Source organism: Nannobrachium achirus (genome assembly GCF_963921795.1).
Source record: "Nannobrachium achirus genome assembly, chromosome: 9".
In the NCBI taxonomy this organism is placed as follows: Eukaryota; Metazoa; Chordata; class Actinopteri; order Myctophiformes; family Myctophidae; genus Nannobrachium; species Nannobrachium achirus.
In genome coordinates, this window is record NC_137818.1 from 49,245,535 (window position 1) to 49,258,599 (window position 13,065).

General features: G+C 44.2%; 1 protein-coding gene across 1 annotated transcript in view; it reads right to left on the reverse strand.

The window, feature by feature from the left end:
- The window catches only part of LOC308290933 (immunoglobulin superfamily member 21-like), a gene marked incomplete at both ends in the record, with an annotated part of 132,638 nt that overhangs the window by 77,179 nt on the left and 42,394 nt on the right, over positions 1–13,065 (reverse strand). Inside the window, 7 exons of the mRNA XM_080732849.1 lie at positions 1,349–1,360; positions 3,477–3,488; positions 4,343–4,354; positions 5,980–5,991; positions 7,615–7,626; positions 9,730–9,741; positions 12,702–12,713. Of these exons, the coding sequence (XP_080588975.1) occupies positions 1,349–1,360; positions 3,477–3,488; positions 4,343–4,354; positions 5,980–5,991; positions 7,615–7,626; positions 9,730–9,741; positions 12,702–12,713 (84 nt within the window). The remainder of the gene's footprint in view (positions 1–1,348; positions 1,361–3,476; positions 3,489–4,342; positions 4,355–5,979; positions 5,992–7,614; positions 7,627–9,729; positions 9,742–12,701; positions 12,714–13,065) is intronic.

Below are 13,065 nucleotides of genomic sequence, written 5' to 3' on the forward strand. Positions count from 1 at the left end.
AATAAGGGGCCCGTTGCGACCGCATTTCCTTGCTGACGTCGACCCCGTCTGCGTTTGAACCCACGGCGGGAAAGGCGTGTGCTCTAACCGCGACACTAGGGCAGCCCCATATCAAATGCCAAGAAGTAGTAAACTAAAAACTTGGGTAAACCAAGAACCTATTTGTAAAAATCTATGAAATCCAAACATCAATAATCTGCACATCAAAGCTATACACACTATAGCTTTGATGTACGATAGGATACAAACACATTTCAGACACTCTTAATCCAGACCGATTTACAATAAGGGGCCCGTTGCGACCGCATTTCCATGCTGACGTCGACCGCAGGCTGCGACCGCATTTCCATGCTGACGTCGACCCCAGGCTGCGTTTGAACCCACGACGGCAAAAGGCGTGTGCTCTAACCACGACACTAGGGCGGCCCCATATCAAATATCAAATGTTCGTCTGAGATTATCTTTGTCCTTGTGAACATGTCAGAGATCAGCTTTTAGCTTACCTTGTCTGATGGAGTGAAATGATCTCAAATGCCTTGAGAAAAGGGCAGGTGTCGGCGAGGTTCCTTGGATGTCGAGAGGAGGCCCTTCAGCTCTATCACACACTCAGGTGTCGTCGCGTTTCCCTGAATGTCGAGGAGGGAACCGCGACAGTCCTTGGATGTCGAGAGGAAGGCTGTCTACTCTACCACACACTCAGGTGTCATCGAGGTTCCCTGGATAAAACATGCATATGAAAACAATACAGTTAAGTGGACATTGTATCATACTGTACCTTGCCTAGATCACAGCTACATTAGGAGAGATTGATTCCCACTTACCTTGTTATCAAGCTAGAAGGAGGCATTATAAAAATGTTCGTCTGAAATTATCTTTGGCCTTGGGAACATGTCAGAGATCAGCTTTTAGCTTACCTTGTCTGCTGGAGTGAAATGATCTCAATGCCTTCAGATCGAATCAATAAGGAGTAAGTAAAACTGTTCGTCTGAATTTATCGTTGGCCTTGAAAACTTGTCATTCCATCAGCTATGATCTTACCTCCTCTGAAATAGTGAAATGATCTCAATGCCTTCAGATCGAACTAATACCTCGACTTCTCTCCATATTCAAGTTCTCATTAGAATTTCAATACTCCTCTTCCATCACTCAGCTTCCCTTCTTCTCTATTTCAGCCTCTGCCTGTAAAATGACACACAAAACGAAATGATTGTGAGAAAACACACTAAAAACAGCAAGCACAAAACACAATCAAATATGCATTTGAAAACAATACAGTTAAGTGGACATTGTTTCATACTGTACCTTGCCTATATCACACCTACATAAGGAAAGATTAGGTCCCACTTACCTTGTTATTAACCTACAAACACCAAGCACAAAACATAATGAAATATGCTGGATGTTGAGAAAAGGGCAGGTGTCGGCAAGGTTCCTTGGATGTCGAGAGGAGGCCCTTCAGCTCTATCACACACTCAGGTGTCGTCGCGTTTCCCTGAATGTCGAGGAGGGAACCGCGACAGTCCTTGGATGTCGAGAGGAGGGCCGTCTACTCTACCACACACTCAGGTGTCGTCGAAGTTCCCTGGATAAAACATACATATGAAAACAATACAGTTAAGTGGACTTATATCGTTGAATAAGGGGCCCGTTGCGACCGCATTTCCTTGCTGACGTCGACCCCGTCTGCGTTTGAACCCACGGCGGGAAAGGCGTGTGCTCTAACAGCGACACTAGGGCAGCCCCATATCAAATGCCAAGAAGTAGTAAACTAAAAACTTGGGTAAACCAAGAACCTATTTGTAAAAATCTATGAAATCCAAACATCAATAATCTGCACATCAAAGCTATACACACTATAGCTTTGATGTACGATAGGATACAAACACATTTCAGACACTCTTAATCCAGACCGATTTACAATAAGGGGCCCGTTGCGACCGCATTTCCATGCTGACGTCGACCGCAGGCTGCGACCGCATTTCCATGCTGACGTCGACCCCAGGCTGCGTTTGAACCCACGACGGCAAAAGGCGTGTGCTCTAACCACGACACTAGGGCGGCCCCATATCAAATATCAAATGTTCGTCTGAGATTATCTTTGTCCTTGTGAACATGTCAGAGATCAGCTTTTAGCTTACCTTGTCTGATGGAGTGAAATGATCTCAAATGCCTTGAGAAAAGGGCAGGTGTCGGCGAGGTTCCTTGGATGTCGAGAGGAGGCCCTTCAGCTCTATCACACACTCAGGTGTCGTCACGTTTCCCTGAATGTCGAGGAGGGAACCGCGACAGTCCTTGGATGTCGAGAGGAGGGCTGTCTACTCTACCACACACTCAGGTGTCATCGAGGTTCCCTGGATAAAACATGCATATGAAAACAATACAGTTAAGTGGACATTGTATCATACTGTACCTTACCTAGATCACAGCTACATAAGAAGAGATTAGTTCCCACTTACCTTGTTATCAAGCTAGAAGGAGGCATTATAAAAATGTTCGTCTGAAATTATCTTTGGCCTTGGGAACATGTCAGAGATCAGCTTTTAGCTTACCTTGTCTGCTGGAGTGAAATGATCTCAATGCCTTCAGATCGAACTAATACCTCATATTCTCTTCATCATCCTCTTTGGGTCTTCTTGAACCATTCTTAGTCAGGCCCCTCCCCTGAGACCAATTTTCCATGGGAGACCCTACCAGGAGCACTAGGCACCGGAGAACACAGCTCCCAGGTTCATTGGGGCACGCAAACCTCTCCACCACGATAAGGTGATGGTTCTTTCGGAGAGGAACCTGTAAAAAAGAAAAGAAAAAGAAATTAGATTAACAATATATTACAAACAACAAGAATCCAACAGAGTCAGAAATGATAATTAGAACATTACAGTTAAGTAAACATTGTTTCATACCTTACCTAGATCACACCTACATTAGGAGAGATTGATTCCCACTTACCTTGTTATCAAGCTAGAAGGAGGCATTATAAAAATGTTCGTCTGAAATTATCTTTGGCCTTGGGAAAATGTCAGAGATCAGCTTTTAGCTTACCTTGTCTGCTGGAGTGAAATGATCTCAATGCCTTCAGATCGAATCAATAAGGAGTAAGTAAAACTGTTCGTCTGAATTTATCGTTGGCCTTGAAAACTTGTCATTCCATCAGCTATGATCTTACCTCCTCTGAAATAGTGAAATGATCTCAATGCCTTCAGATCGAACTAATACCTCGACTTCTCTCCATATTCAAGTTCTCATTAGAATTTCAATACTCCTCTTCCATCACTCAGCTTCCCTTCTTCTCTATTTCAGCCTCTGCCTGTAAAATGACACACAAAACGAAATGATTGTGAGAAAACACACTAAAAACAGCAAGCACAAAACACAATCAAATATGCATTTGAAAACAATACAGTTAAGTGGACATTGTTTCATACTGTACCTTGCCTATATCACACCTACATAAGGAAAGATTAGGTCCCACTTACCTTGTTATTAACCTACAAACACCAAGCACAAAACATAATGAAATATGCTGGATGTTGAGAAAAGGGCAGGTGTCGGCGAGGTTCCTTGGATGTCGAGAGGAGGCCCTTCAGCTCTATCACACACTCAGGTGTCGTCGCGTTTCCCTGAATGTCGAGGAGGGAACCGCGACAGTCCTTGGATGTCGAGAGGAGGGCTGTCTACTCTACCACACACTCAGGTGTCATCGAGGTTCCCTGGATAAAACATGCATATGAAAACAATACAGTTAAGTGGACATTGTATCATACTGTACCTTGCCTAGATCACAGCTACATTAGGAGAGATTGATTCCCACTTACCTTGTTATCAAGCTAGAAGGAGGCATTATAAAAATGTTCGTCTGAAATTATCTTTGGCCTTGGGAAAATGTCAGAGATCAGCTTTTAGCTTACCTTGTCTGCTGGAGTGAAATGATCTCAATGCCTTCAGATCGAATCAATAAGGAGTAAGTAAAACTGTTCGTCTGAATTTATCGTTGGCCTTGAAAACTTGTCATTCCATCAGCTATGATCTTACCTCCTCTGAAATAGTGAAATGATCTCAATGCCTTCAGATCGAACTAATACCTCGACTTCTCTCCATATTCAAGTTCTCATTAGAATTTCAATACACCTCTTCCATCACTCAGCTTCCCTTCTTCTCTATTTCAGCCTCTGCCTGTAAAATGACACACAAAATGAAATAATTGTGAGAAAACACACTAAAAACAGCAAGCACAAAACACAATCAAATATGCATTTGAAAACAATACAGTTAAGTGGACATTGTTTCATACTGTACCTTGCCTATATCACACCTACATAAGGAAAGATTAGGTCCCACTTACCTTGTTATTAACCTACAAACACCAAGCACAAAACATAATGAAATATGCTGGATGTTGAGAAAAGGGCAGGTGTCGGCGAGGTTCCTTGGATGTCGAGAGGAGGCCCTTCAGCTCTATCACACACTCAGGTGTCGTCGCGTTTCCCTGAATGTCGAGGAGGGAACCGCGACAGTCCTTGGATGTCGAGAGGAGGGCCGTCTACTCTACCACACACTCAGGTGTCGTCGAAGTTCCCTGGATAAAACATACATATGAAAACAATACAGTTAAGTGGACTTATATCGTTGAATAAGGGGCCCGTTGCGACCGCATTTCCTTGCTGACGTCGACCCCGTCTGCGTTTGAACCCACGGCGGGAAAGGCGTGTGCTCTAACCGCGACACTAGGGCAGCCCCATATCAAATGCCAAGAAGTAGTAAACTAAAAACTTGGGTAAACCAAGAACCTATTTGTAAAAATCTATGAAATCCAAACATCAATAATCTGCACATCAAAGCTATACACACTATAGCTTTGATGTACGATAGGATACAAACACATTTCAGACACTCTTAATCCAGACCGATTTACAATAAGGGGCCCGTTGCGACCGCATTTCCATGCTGACGTCGACCGCAGGCTAGGCGACCGCATTTCCATGCTGACGTCGACCCCAGGCTGCGTTTGAACCCACGACGGCAAAAGGCGTGTGCTCTAACCACGACACTAGGGCGGCCCCATATCAAATATCAAATGTTCGTCTGAGATTATCTTTGTCCTTGTGAACATGTCAGAGATCAGCTTTTAGCTTACCTTGTCTGATGGAGTGAAATGATCTCAAATGCCTTGAGAAAAGGGCAGGTGTCGGCGAGGTTCCTTGGATGTCGAGAGGAGGCCCTTCAGCTCTATCACACACTCAGGTGTCGTCGCGTTTCCCTGAATGTCGAGGAGGGAACCGCGACAGTCCTTGGATGTCGAGAGGAGGGCTGTCTACTCTACCACACACTCAGGTGTCATCGAGGTTCCCTGGATAAAACATGCATATGAAAACAATACAGTTAAGTGGACATTGTATCATACTGTACCTTGCCTAGATCACAGCTACATTAGGAGAGATTGATTCCCACTTACCTTGTTATCAAGCTAGAAGGAGGCATTATAAAAATGTTCGTCTGAAATTATCTTTGGCCTTGGGAACATGTCAGAGATCAGCTTTTAGCTTACCTTGTCTGCTGGAGTGAAATGATCTCAATGCCTTCAGATCGAATCAATAAGGAGTAAGTAAAACTGTTCGTCTGAATTTATCGTTGGCCTTGAAAACTTGTCATTCCATCAGCTATGATCTTACCTCCTCTGAAATAGTGAAATGATCTCAATGCCTTCAGATCGAACTAATACCTCGACTTCTCTCCATATTCAAGTTCTCATTAGAATTTCAATACTCCTCTTCCATCACTCAGCTTCCCTTCTTCTCTATTTCAGCCTCTGCCTGTAAAATGACACACAAAACGAAATGATTGTGAGAAAACACACTAAAAACAGCAAGCACAAAACACAATCAAATATGCATTTGAAAACAATACAGTTAAGTGGACATTGTTTCATACTGTACCTTGCCTATATCACACCTACATAAGGAAAGATTAGGTCCCACTTACCTTGTTATTAACCTACAAACACCAAGCACAAAACATAATGAAATATGCTGGATGTTGAGAAAAGGGCAGGTGTCGGCAAGGTTCCTTGGATGTCGAGAGGAGGCCCTTCAGCTCTATCACACACTCAGGTGTCGTCGCGTTTCCCTGAATGTCGAGGAGGGAACCGCGACAGTCCTTGGATGTCGAGAGGAGGGCCGTCTACTCTACCACACACTCAGGTGTCGTCGAAGTTCCCTGGATAAAACATACATATGAAAACAATACAGTTAAGTGGACTTATATCGTTGAATAAGGGGCCCGTTGCGACCGCATTTCCTTGCTGACGTCGACCCCGTCTGCGTTTGAACCCACGGCGGGAAAGGCGTGTGCTCTAACAGCGACACTAGGGCAGCCCCATATCAAATGCCAAGAAGTAGTAAACTAAAAACTTGGGTAAACCAAGAACCTATTTGTAAAAATCTATGAAATCCAAACATCAATAATCTGCACATCAAAGCTATACACACTATAGCTTTGATGTACGATAGGATACAAACACATTTCAGACACTCTTAATCCAGACCGATTTACAATAAGGGGCCCGTTGCGACCGCATTTCCATGCTGACGTCGACCGCAGGCTGCGACCGCATTTCCATGCTGACGTCGACCCCAGGCTGCGTTTGAACCCACGACGGCAAAAGGCGTGTGCTCTAACCACGACACTAGGGCGGCCCCATATCAAATATCAAATGTTCGTCTGAGATTATCTTTGTCCTTGTGAACATGTCAGAGATCAGCTTTTAGCTTACCTTGTCTGATGGAGTGAAATGATCTCAAATGCCTTGAGAAAAGGGCAGGTGTCGGCGAGGTTCCTTGGATGTCGAGAGGAGGCCCTTCAGCTCTATCACACACTCAGGTGTCGTCACGTTTCCCTGAATGTCGAGGAGGGAACCGCGACAGTCCTTGGATGTCGAGAGGAGGGCTGTCTACTCTACCACACACTCAGGTGTCATCGAGGTTCCCTGGATAAAACATGCATATGAAAACAATACAGTTAAGTGGACATTGTATCATACTGTACCTTACCTAGATCACAGCTACATAAGAAGAGATTAGTTCCCACTTACCTTGTTATCAAGCTAGAAGGAGGCATTATAAAAATGTTCGTCTGAAATTATCTTTGGCCTTGGGAACATGTCAGAGATCAGCTTTTAGCTTACCTTGTCTGCTGGAGTGAAATGATCTCAATGCCTTCAGATCGAATCAATAAGGAGTAAGTAAAACTGTTCGTCTGAATTTATCGTTGGCCTTGAAAACTTGTCATTCCATCAGCTATGATCTTACCTCCTCTGAAATAGTGAAATGATCTCAATGCCTTCAGATCGAACTAATACCTCGACTTCTCTCCATATTCAAGTTCTCATTAGAATTTCAATACTCCTCTTCCATCACTCAGCTTCCCTTCTTCTCTATTTCAGCCTCTGCCTGTAAAATGACACACAAAACGAAATGATTGTGAGAAAACACACTAAAAACAGCAAGCACAAAACACAATCAAATATGCATTTGAAAACAATACAGTTAAGTGGACATTGTTTCATACTGTACCTTGCCTATATCACACCTACATAAGGAAAGATTAGGTCCCACTTACCTTGTTATTAACCTACAAACACCAAGCACAAAACATAATGAAATATGCTGGATGTTGAGAAAAGGGCAGGTGTCGGCGAGGTTCCTTGGATGTCGAGAGGAGGCCCTTCAGCTCTATCACACACTCAGGTGTCGTCGCGTTTCCCTGAATGTCGAGGAGGGAACCGCGACAGTCCTTGGATGTCGAGAGGAGGGCCGTCTACTCTACCACACACTCAGGTGTCGTCGAAGTTCCCTGGATAAAACGTACATATGAAAACAATACAGTTAAGTGGACTTATATCGTTGAATAAGGGGCCCGTTGCGACCGCATTTCCTTGCTGACGTCGACCCCGTCTGCGTTTGAACCCACGGCGGGAAAGGCGTGTGCTCTAACCGCGACACTAGGGCAGCCCCATATCAAATGCCAAGAAGTAGTAAACTAAAAACTTGGGTAAACCAAGAACCTATTTGTAAAAATCTATGAAATCCAACATCAATAATCTGCACATCAAAGCTATACACACTATAGCTTTGATGTACGATAGGATACAAACACATTTCAGACACTCTTAATCCAGACCGATTTACAATAAGGGGCCCGTTGCGACCGCATTTCCATGCTGACGTCGACCGCAGGCTGCGACCGCATTTCCATGCTGACGTCGACCCCAGGCTGCGTTTGAACCCACGACGGCAAAAGGCGTGTGCTCTAACCACGACACTAGGGCGGCCCCATATCAAATATCAAATGTTCGTCTGAGATTATCTTTGTCCTTGTGAACATGTCAGAGATCAGCTTTTAGCTTACCTTGTCTGATGGAGTGAAATGATCTCAAATGCCTTGAGAAAAGGGCAGGTGTCGGCGAGGTTCCTTGGATGTCGAGAGGAGGCCCTTCAGCTCTATCACACACTCAGGTGTCGTCGCGTTTCCCTGAATGTCGAGGAGGGAACCGCGACAGTCCTTGGATGTCGAGAGGAGGGCTGTCTACTCTACCACACACTCAGGTGTCATCGAGGTTCCCTGGATAAAACATGCATATGAAAACAATACAGTTAAGTGGACATTGTATCATACTGTACCTTGCCTAGATCACAGCTACATAAGAAGAGATTAGTTCCCACTTACCTTGTTATCAAGCTAGAAGGAGGCATTATAAAAATGTTCGTCTGAAATTATCTTTGGCCTTGGGAACATGTCAGAGATCAGCTTTTAGCTTACCTTGTCTGCTGGAGTGAAATGATCTCAATGCCTTCAGATCGAACTAATACCTCATATTCTCTTCATCATCCTCTTTGGGTCTTCTTGAACCATTCTTAGTCAGGCCCCTCCCCTGAGACCAATTTTCCATGGGAGACCCTACCAGGAGCACTAGGCACCGGAGAACACAGCTCCCAGGTTCATTGGGGCACGCAAACCTCTCCACCACGATAAGGTGATGGTTCTTTCGGAGAGGAACCTGTAAAAAAGAAAAGAAAAAGAAATTAGATACAAACAACAAGAATCCAACAGAGTCAGAAATGATAATTAGAACATTACAGTTAAGTAAACATTGTTTCATACCTTACCTAGATCACACCTACATTAGGAGAGATTGATTCCCACTTACCTTGTTATCAAGCTAGAAGGAGGCATTATAAAAATGTTCGTCTGAAATTATCTTTGGCCTTGGGAAAATGTCAGAGATCAGCTTTTAGCTTACCTTGTCTGCTGGAGTGAAATGATCTCAATGCCTTCAGATCGAATCAATAAGGAGTAAGTAAAACTGTTCGTCTGAATTTATCGTTGGCCTTGAAAACTTGTCATTCCATCAGCTATGATCTTACCTCCTCTGAAATAGTGAAATGATCTCAATGCCTTCAGATCGAACTAATACCTCGACTTCTCTCCATATTCAAGTTCTCATTAGAATTTCAATACTCCTCTTCCATCACTCAGCTTCCCTTCTTCTCTATTTCAGCCTCTGCCTGTAAAATGACACACAAAACGAAATGATTGTGAGAAAACACACTAAAAACAGCAAGCACAAAACACAATCAAATATGCATTTGAAAACAATACAGTTAAGTGGACATTGTTTCATACTGTACCTTGCCTATATCACACCTACATAAGGAAAGATTAGGTCCCACTTACCTTGTTATTAACCTACAAACACCAAGCACAAAACATAATGAAATATGCTGGATGTTGAGAAAAGGGCAGGTGTCGGCGAGGTTCCTTGGATGTCGAGAGGAGGCCCTTCAGCTCTATCACACACTCAGGTGTCGTCGCGTTTCCCTGAATGTCGAGGAGGGAACCGCGACAGTCCTTGGATGTCGAGAGGAGGGCCGTCTACTCTACCACACACTCAGGTGTCGTCGAAGTTCCCTGGATAAAACGTACATATGAAAACAATACAGTTAAGTGGACTTATATCGTTGAATAAGGGGCCCGTTGCGACCGCATTTCCTTGCTGACGTCGACCCCGTCTGCGTTTGAACCCACGGCGGGAAAGGCGTGTGCTCTAACCGCGACACTAGGGCAGCCCCATATCAAATGCCAAGAAGTAGTAAACTAAAAACTTGGGTAAACCAAGAACCTATTTGTAAAAATCTATGAAATCCAAACATCAATAATCTGCACATCAAAGCTATACACACTATAGCTTTGATGTACGATAGGATACAAACACATTTCAGACACTCTTAATCCAGACCGATTTACAATAAGGGGCCCGTTGCGACCGCATTTCCATGCTGACGTCGACCGCAGGCTGCGACCGCATTTCCATGCTGACGTCGACCCCAGGCTGCGTTTGAACCCACGACGGCAAAAGGCGTGTGCTCTAACCACGACACTAGGGCGGCCCCATATCAAATATCAAATGTTCGTCTGAGATTATCTTTGTCCTTGTGAACATGTCAGAGATCAGCTTTTAGCTTACCTTGTCTGATGGAGTGAAATGATCTCAAATGCCTTGAGAAAAGGGCAGGTGTCGGCGAGGTTCCTTGGATGTCGAGAGGAGGCCCTTCAGCTCTATCACACACTCAGGTGTCGTCGCGTTTCCCTGAATGTCGAGGAGGGAACCGCGACAGTCCTTGGATGTCGAGAGGAGGGCTGTCTACTCTACCACACACTCAGGTGTCATCGAGGTTCCCTGGATAAAACATGCATATGAAAACAATACAGTTAAGTGGACATTGTATCATACTGTACCTTGCCTAGATCACAGCTACATAAGAAGAGATTAGTTCCCACTTACCTTGTTATCAAGCTAGAAGGAGGCATTATAAAAATGTTCGTCTGAAATTATCTTTGGCCTTGGGAACATGTCAGAGATCAGCTTTTAGCTTACCTTGTCTGCTGGAGTGAAATGATCTCAATGCCTTCAGATCGAACTAATACCTCATATTCTCTTCATCATCCTCTTTGGGTCTTCTTGAACCATTCTTAGTCAGGCCCCTCCCCTGAGACCAATTTTCCATGGGAGACCCTACCAGGAGCACTAGGCACCGGAGAACACAGCTCCCAGGTTCATTGGGGCACGCAAACCTCTCCACCACGATAAGTAGGGATGTGAAAAAAAATCGGAAATCGACGCGTCGATCGACTCACGCTCACCGCGACTCAAAAAGTACGAGTCGAAAAGTCGAAGAATATATATATTTTTTTATTTTTCAAAAGTTTTTCCCCCAAAAAAGGTTTTAATCGTTCAAAAACGTTATAAGCGTTAATGTTTTCCATATGTGAGAGGACCGTGTGTGTGTGTGTGTGTGTGTGTGTGTGTGTGTGTGTGTGTGTGTGTGTCTGTCTGTGTCGGAGACGAGTGCATGCCGCCTGCATGTGTTGTGCATTCGCATGCATGCGGCGCTAGTCAGGTCCGCGGACTACTGGTTGAGAAACACTGCTGGACCGTGCTGATGTGCGCGTCATAGCAGTGCGCGCTGACTTGCCTGACTGTATCTCTATGGACTGGATGCTTTTGTTTACCTCCTGCCTCTGCATGCACGCTTGACACGAAAGCTCGCTTGTTAATGGCAGCGTCGCCGTTGTGTGCGATGATCACAAACCACACTACTCGTCGTTAACGTTAATGCGACACACCGGGGATATATGAGAGCGAGCGGTCAGCGCTCCCGCACGTTCCATGGACTTATTGTCACTCCGCTTCTAGTCTCTAGAGAACAGACTCCATGCTAACAAGGAAGAGCAATTATGTATTATCATTATTATTAGGGCTTTGATGCAAGTTCTGATGGGTGCAGCATACGTTGTGTTGTTTAAAGTAATGCGCCGTTGTGCTGCTCTCCTCTCAGCTGCTGCTTAGCGAAAAAAAAAAGTTAAAAAAGTCGATCGACGCGTCGATTTTCGGCCGCGACGCGTCGATTCGCCAATAATGCGTCGATTAACATCCCTAACGATAAGGTGATGGTTCTTTCGGAGAGGAACCTGTAAAAAAGAAAAGAAAAAGAAATTAGATACAAACAACAAGAATCCAACAGAGTCAGAAATGATAATTAGAACATTACAGTTAAGTAAACATTGTTTCATACCTTACCTAGATCACACCTACATTAGGAGAGATTGATTCCCACTTACCTTGTTATCAAGCTAGAAGGAGGCATTATAAAAATGTTCGTCTGAAATTATCTTTGGCCTTGGGAAAATGTCAGAGATCAGCTTTTAGCTTACCTTGTCTGCTGGAGTGAAATGATCTCAATGCCTTCAGATCGAATCAATAAGGAGTAAGTAAAACTGTTCGTCTGAATTTATCGTTGGCCTTGAAAACTTGTCATTCCATCAGCTATGATCTTACCTCCTCTGAAATAGTGAAATGATCTCAATGCCTTCAGATCGAACTAATACCTCGACTTCTCTCCATATTCAAGTTCTCATTAGAATTTCAATACTCCTCTTCCATCACTCAGCTTCCCTTCTTCTCTATTTCAGCCTCTGCCTGTAAAATGACACACAAAACGAAATGATTGTGAGAAAACACACTAAAAACAGCAAGCACAAAACACAATCAAATATGCATTTGAAAACAATACAGTTAAGTGGACATTGTTTCATACTGTACCTTGCCTATATCACACCTACATAAGGAAAGATTAGGTCCCACTTACCTTGTTATTAACCTACAAACACCAAGCACAAAACATAATGAAATATGCTGGATGTTGAGAAAAGGGCAGGTGTCGGCGAGGTTCCGTGGATGTCGAGAGGAGGCCCTTCAGCTCTATCACACACTCAGGTGTCGTCGCGTTTCCCTGAATGTCGAGGAGGGAACCGCGACAGTCCTTGGATGTCGAGAGGAGGGCCGTCTACTCTACCACACACTCAGGTGTCGTCGAAGTTCCCTGGATAAAACATACATATGAAAACAATACAGTTAAGTGGACTTATATCGTTGAATAAGGGGCCCGTTGCGACCGCATTTCCTTGCTGACGTCGACCCCGTCTGCGTTTGAACCCACGGCGGGAAAGGCG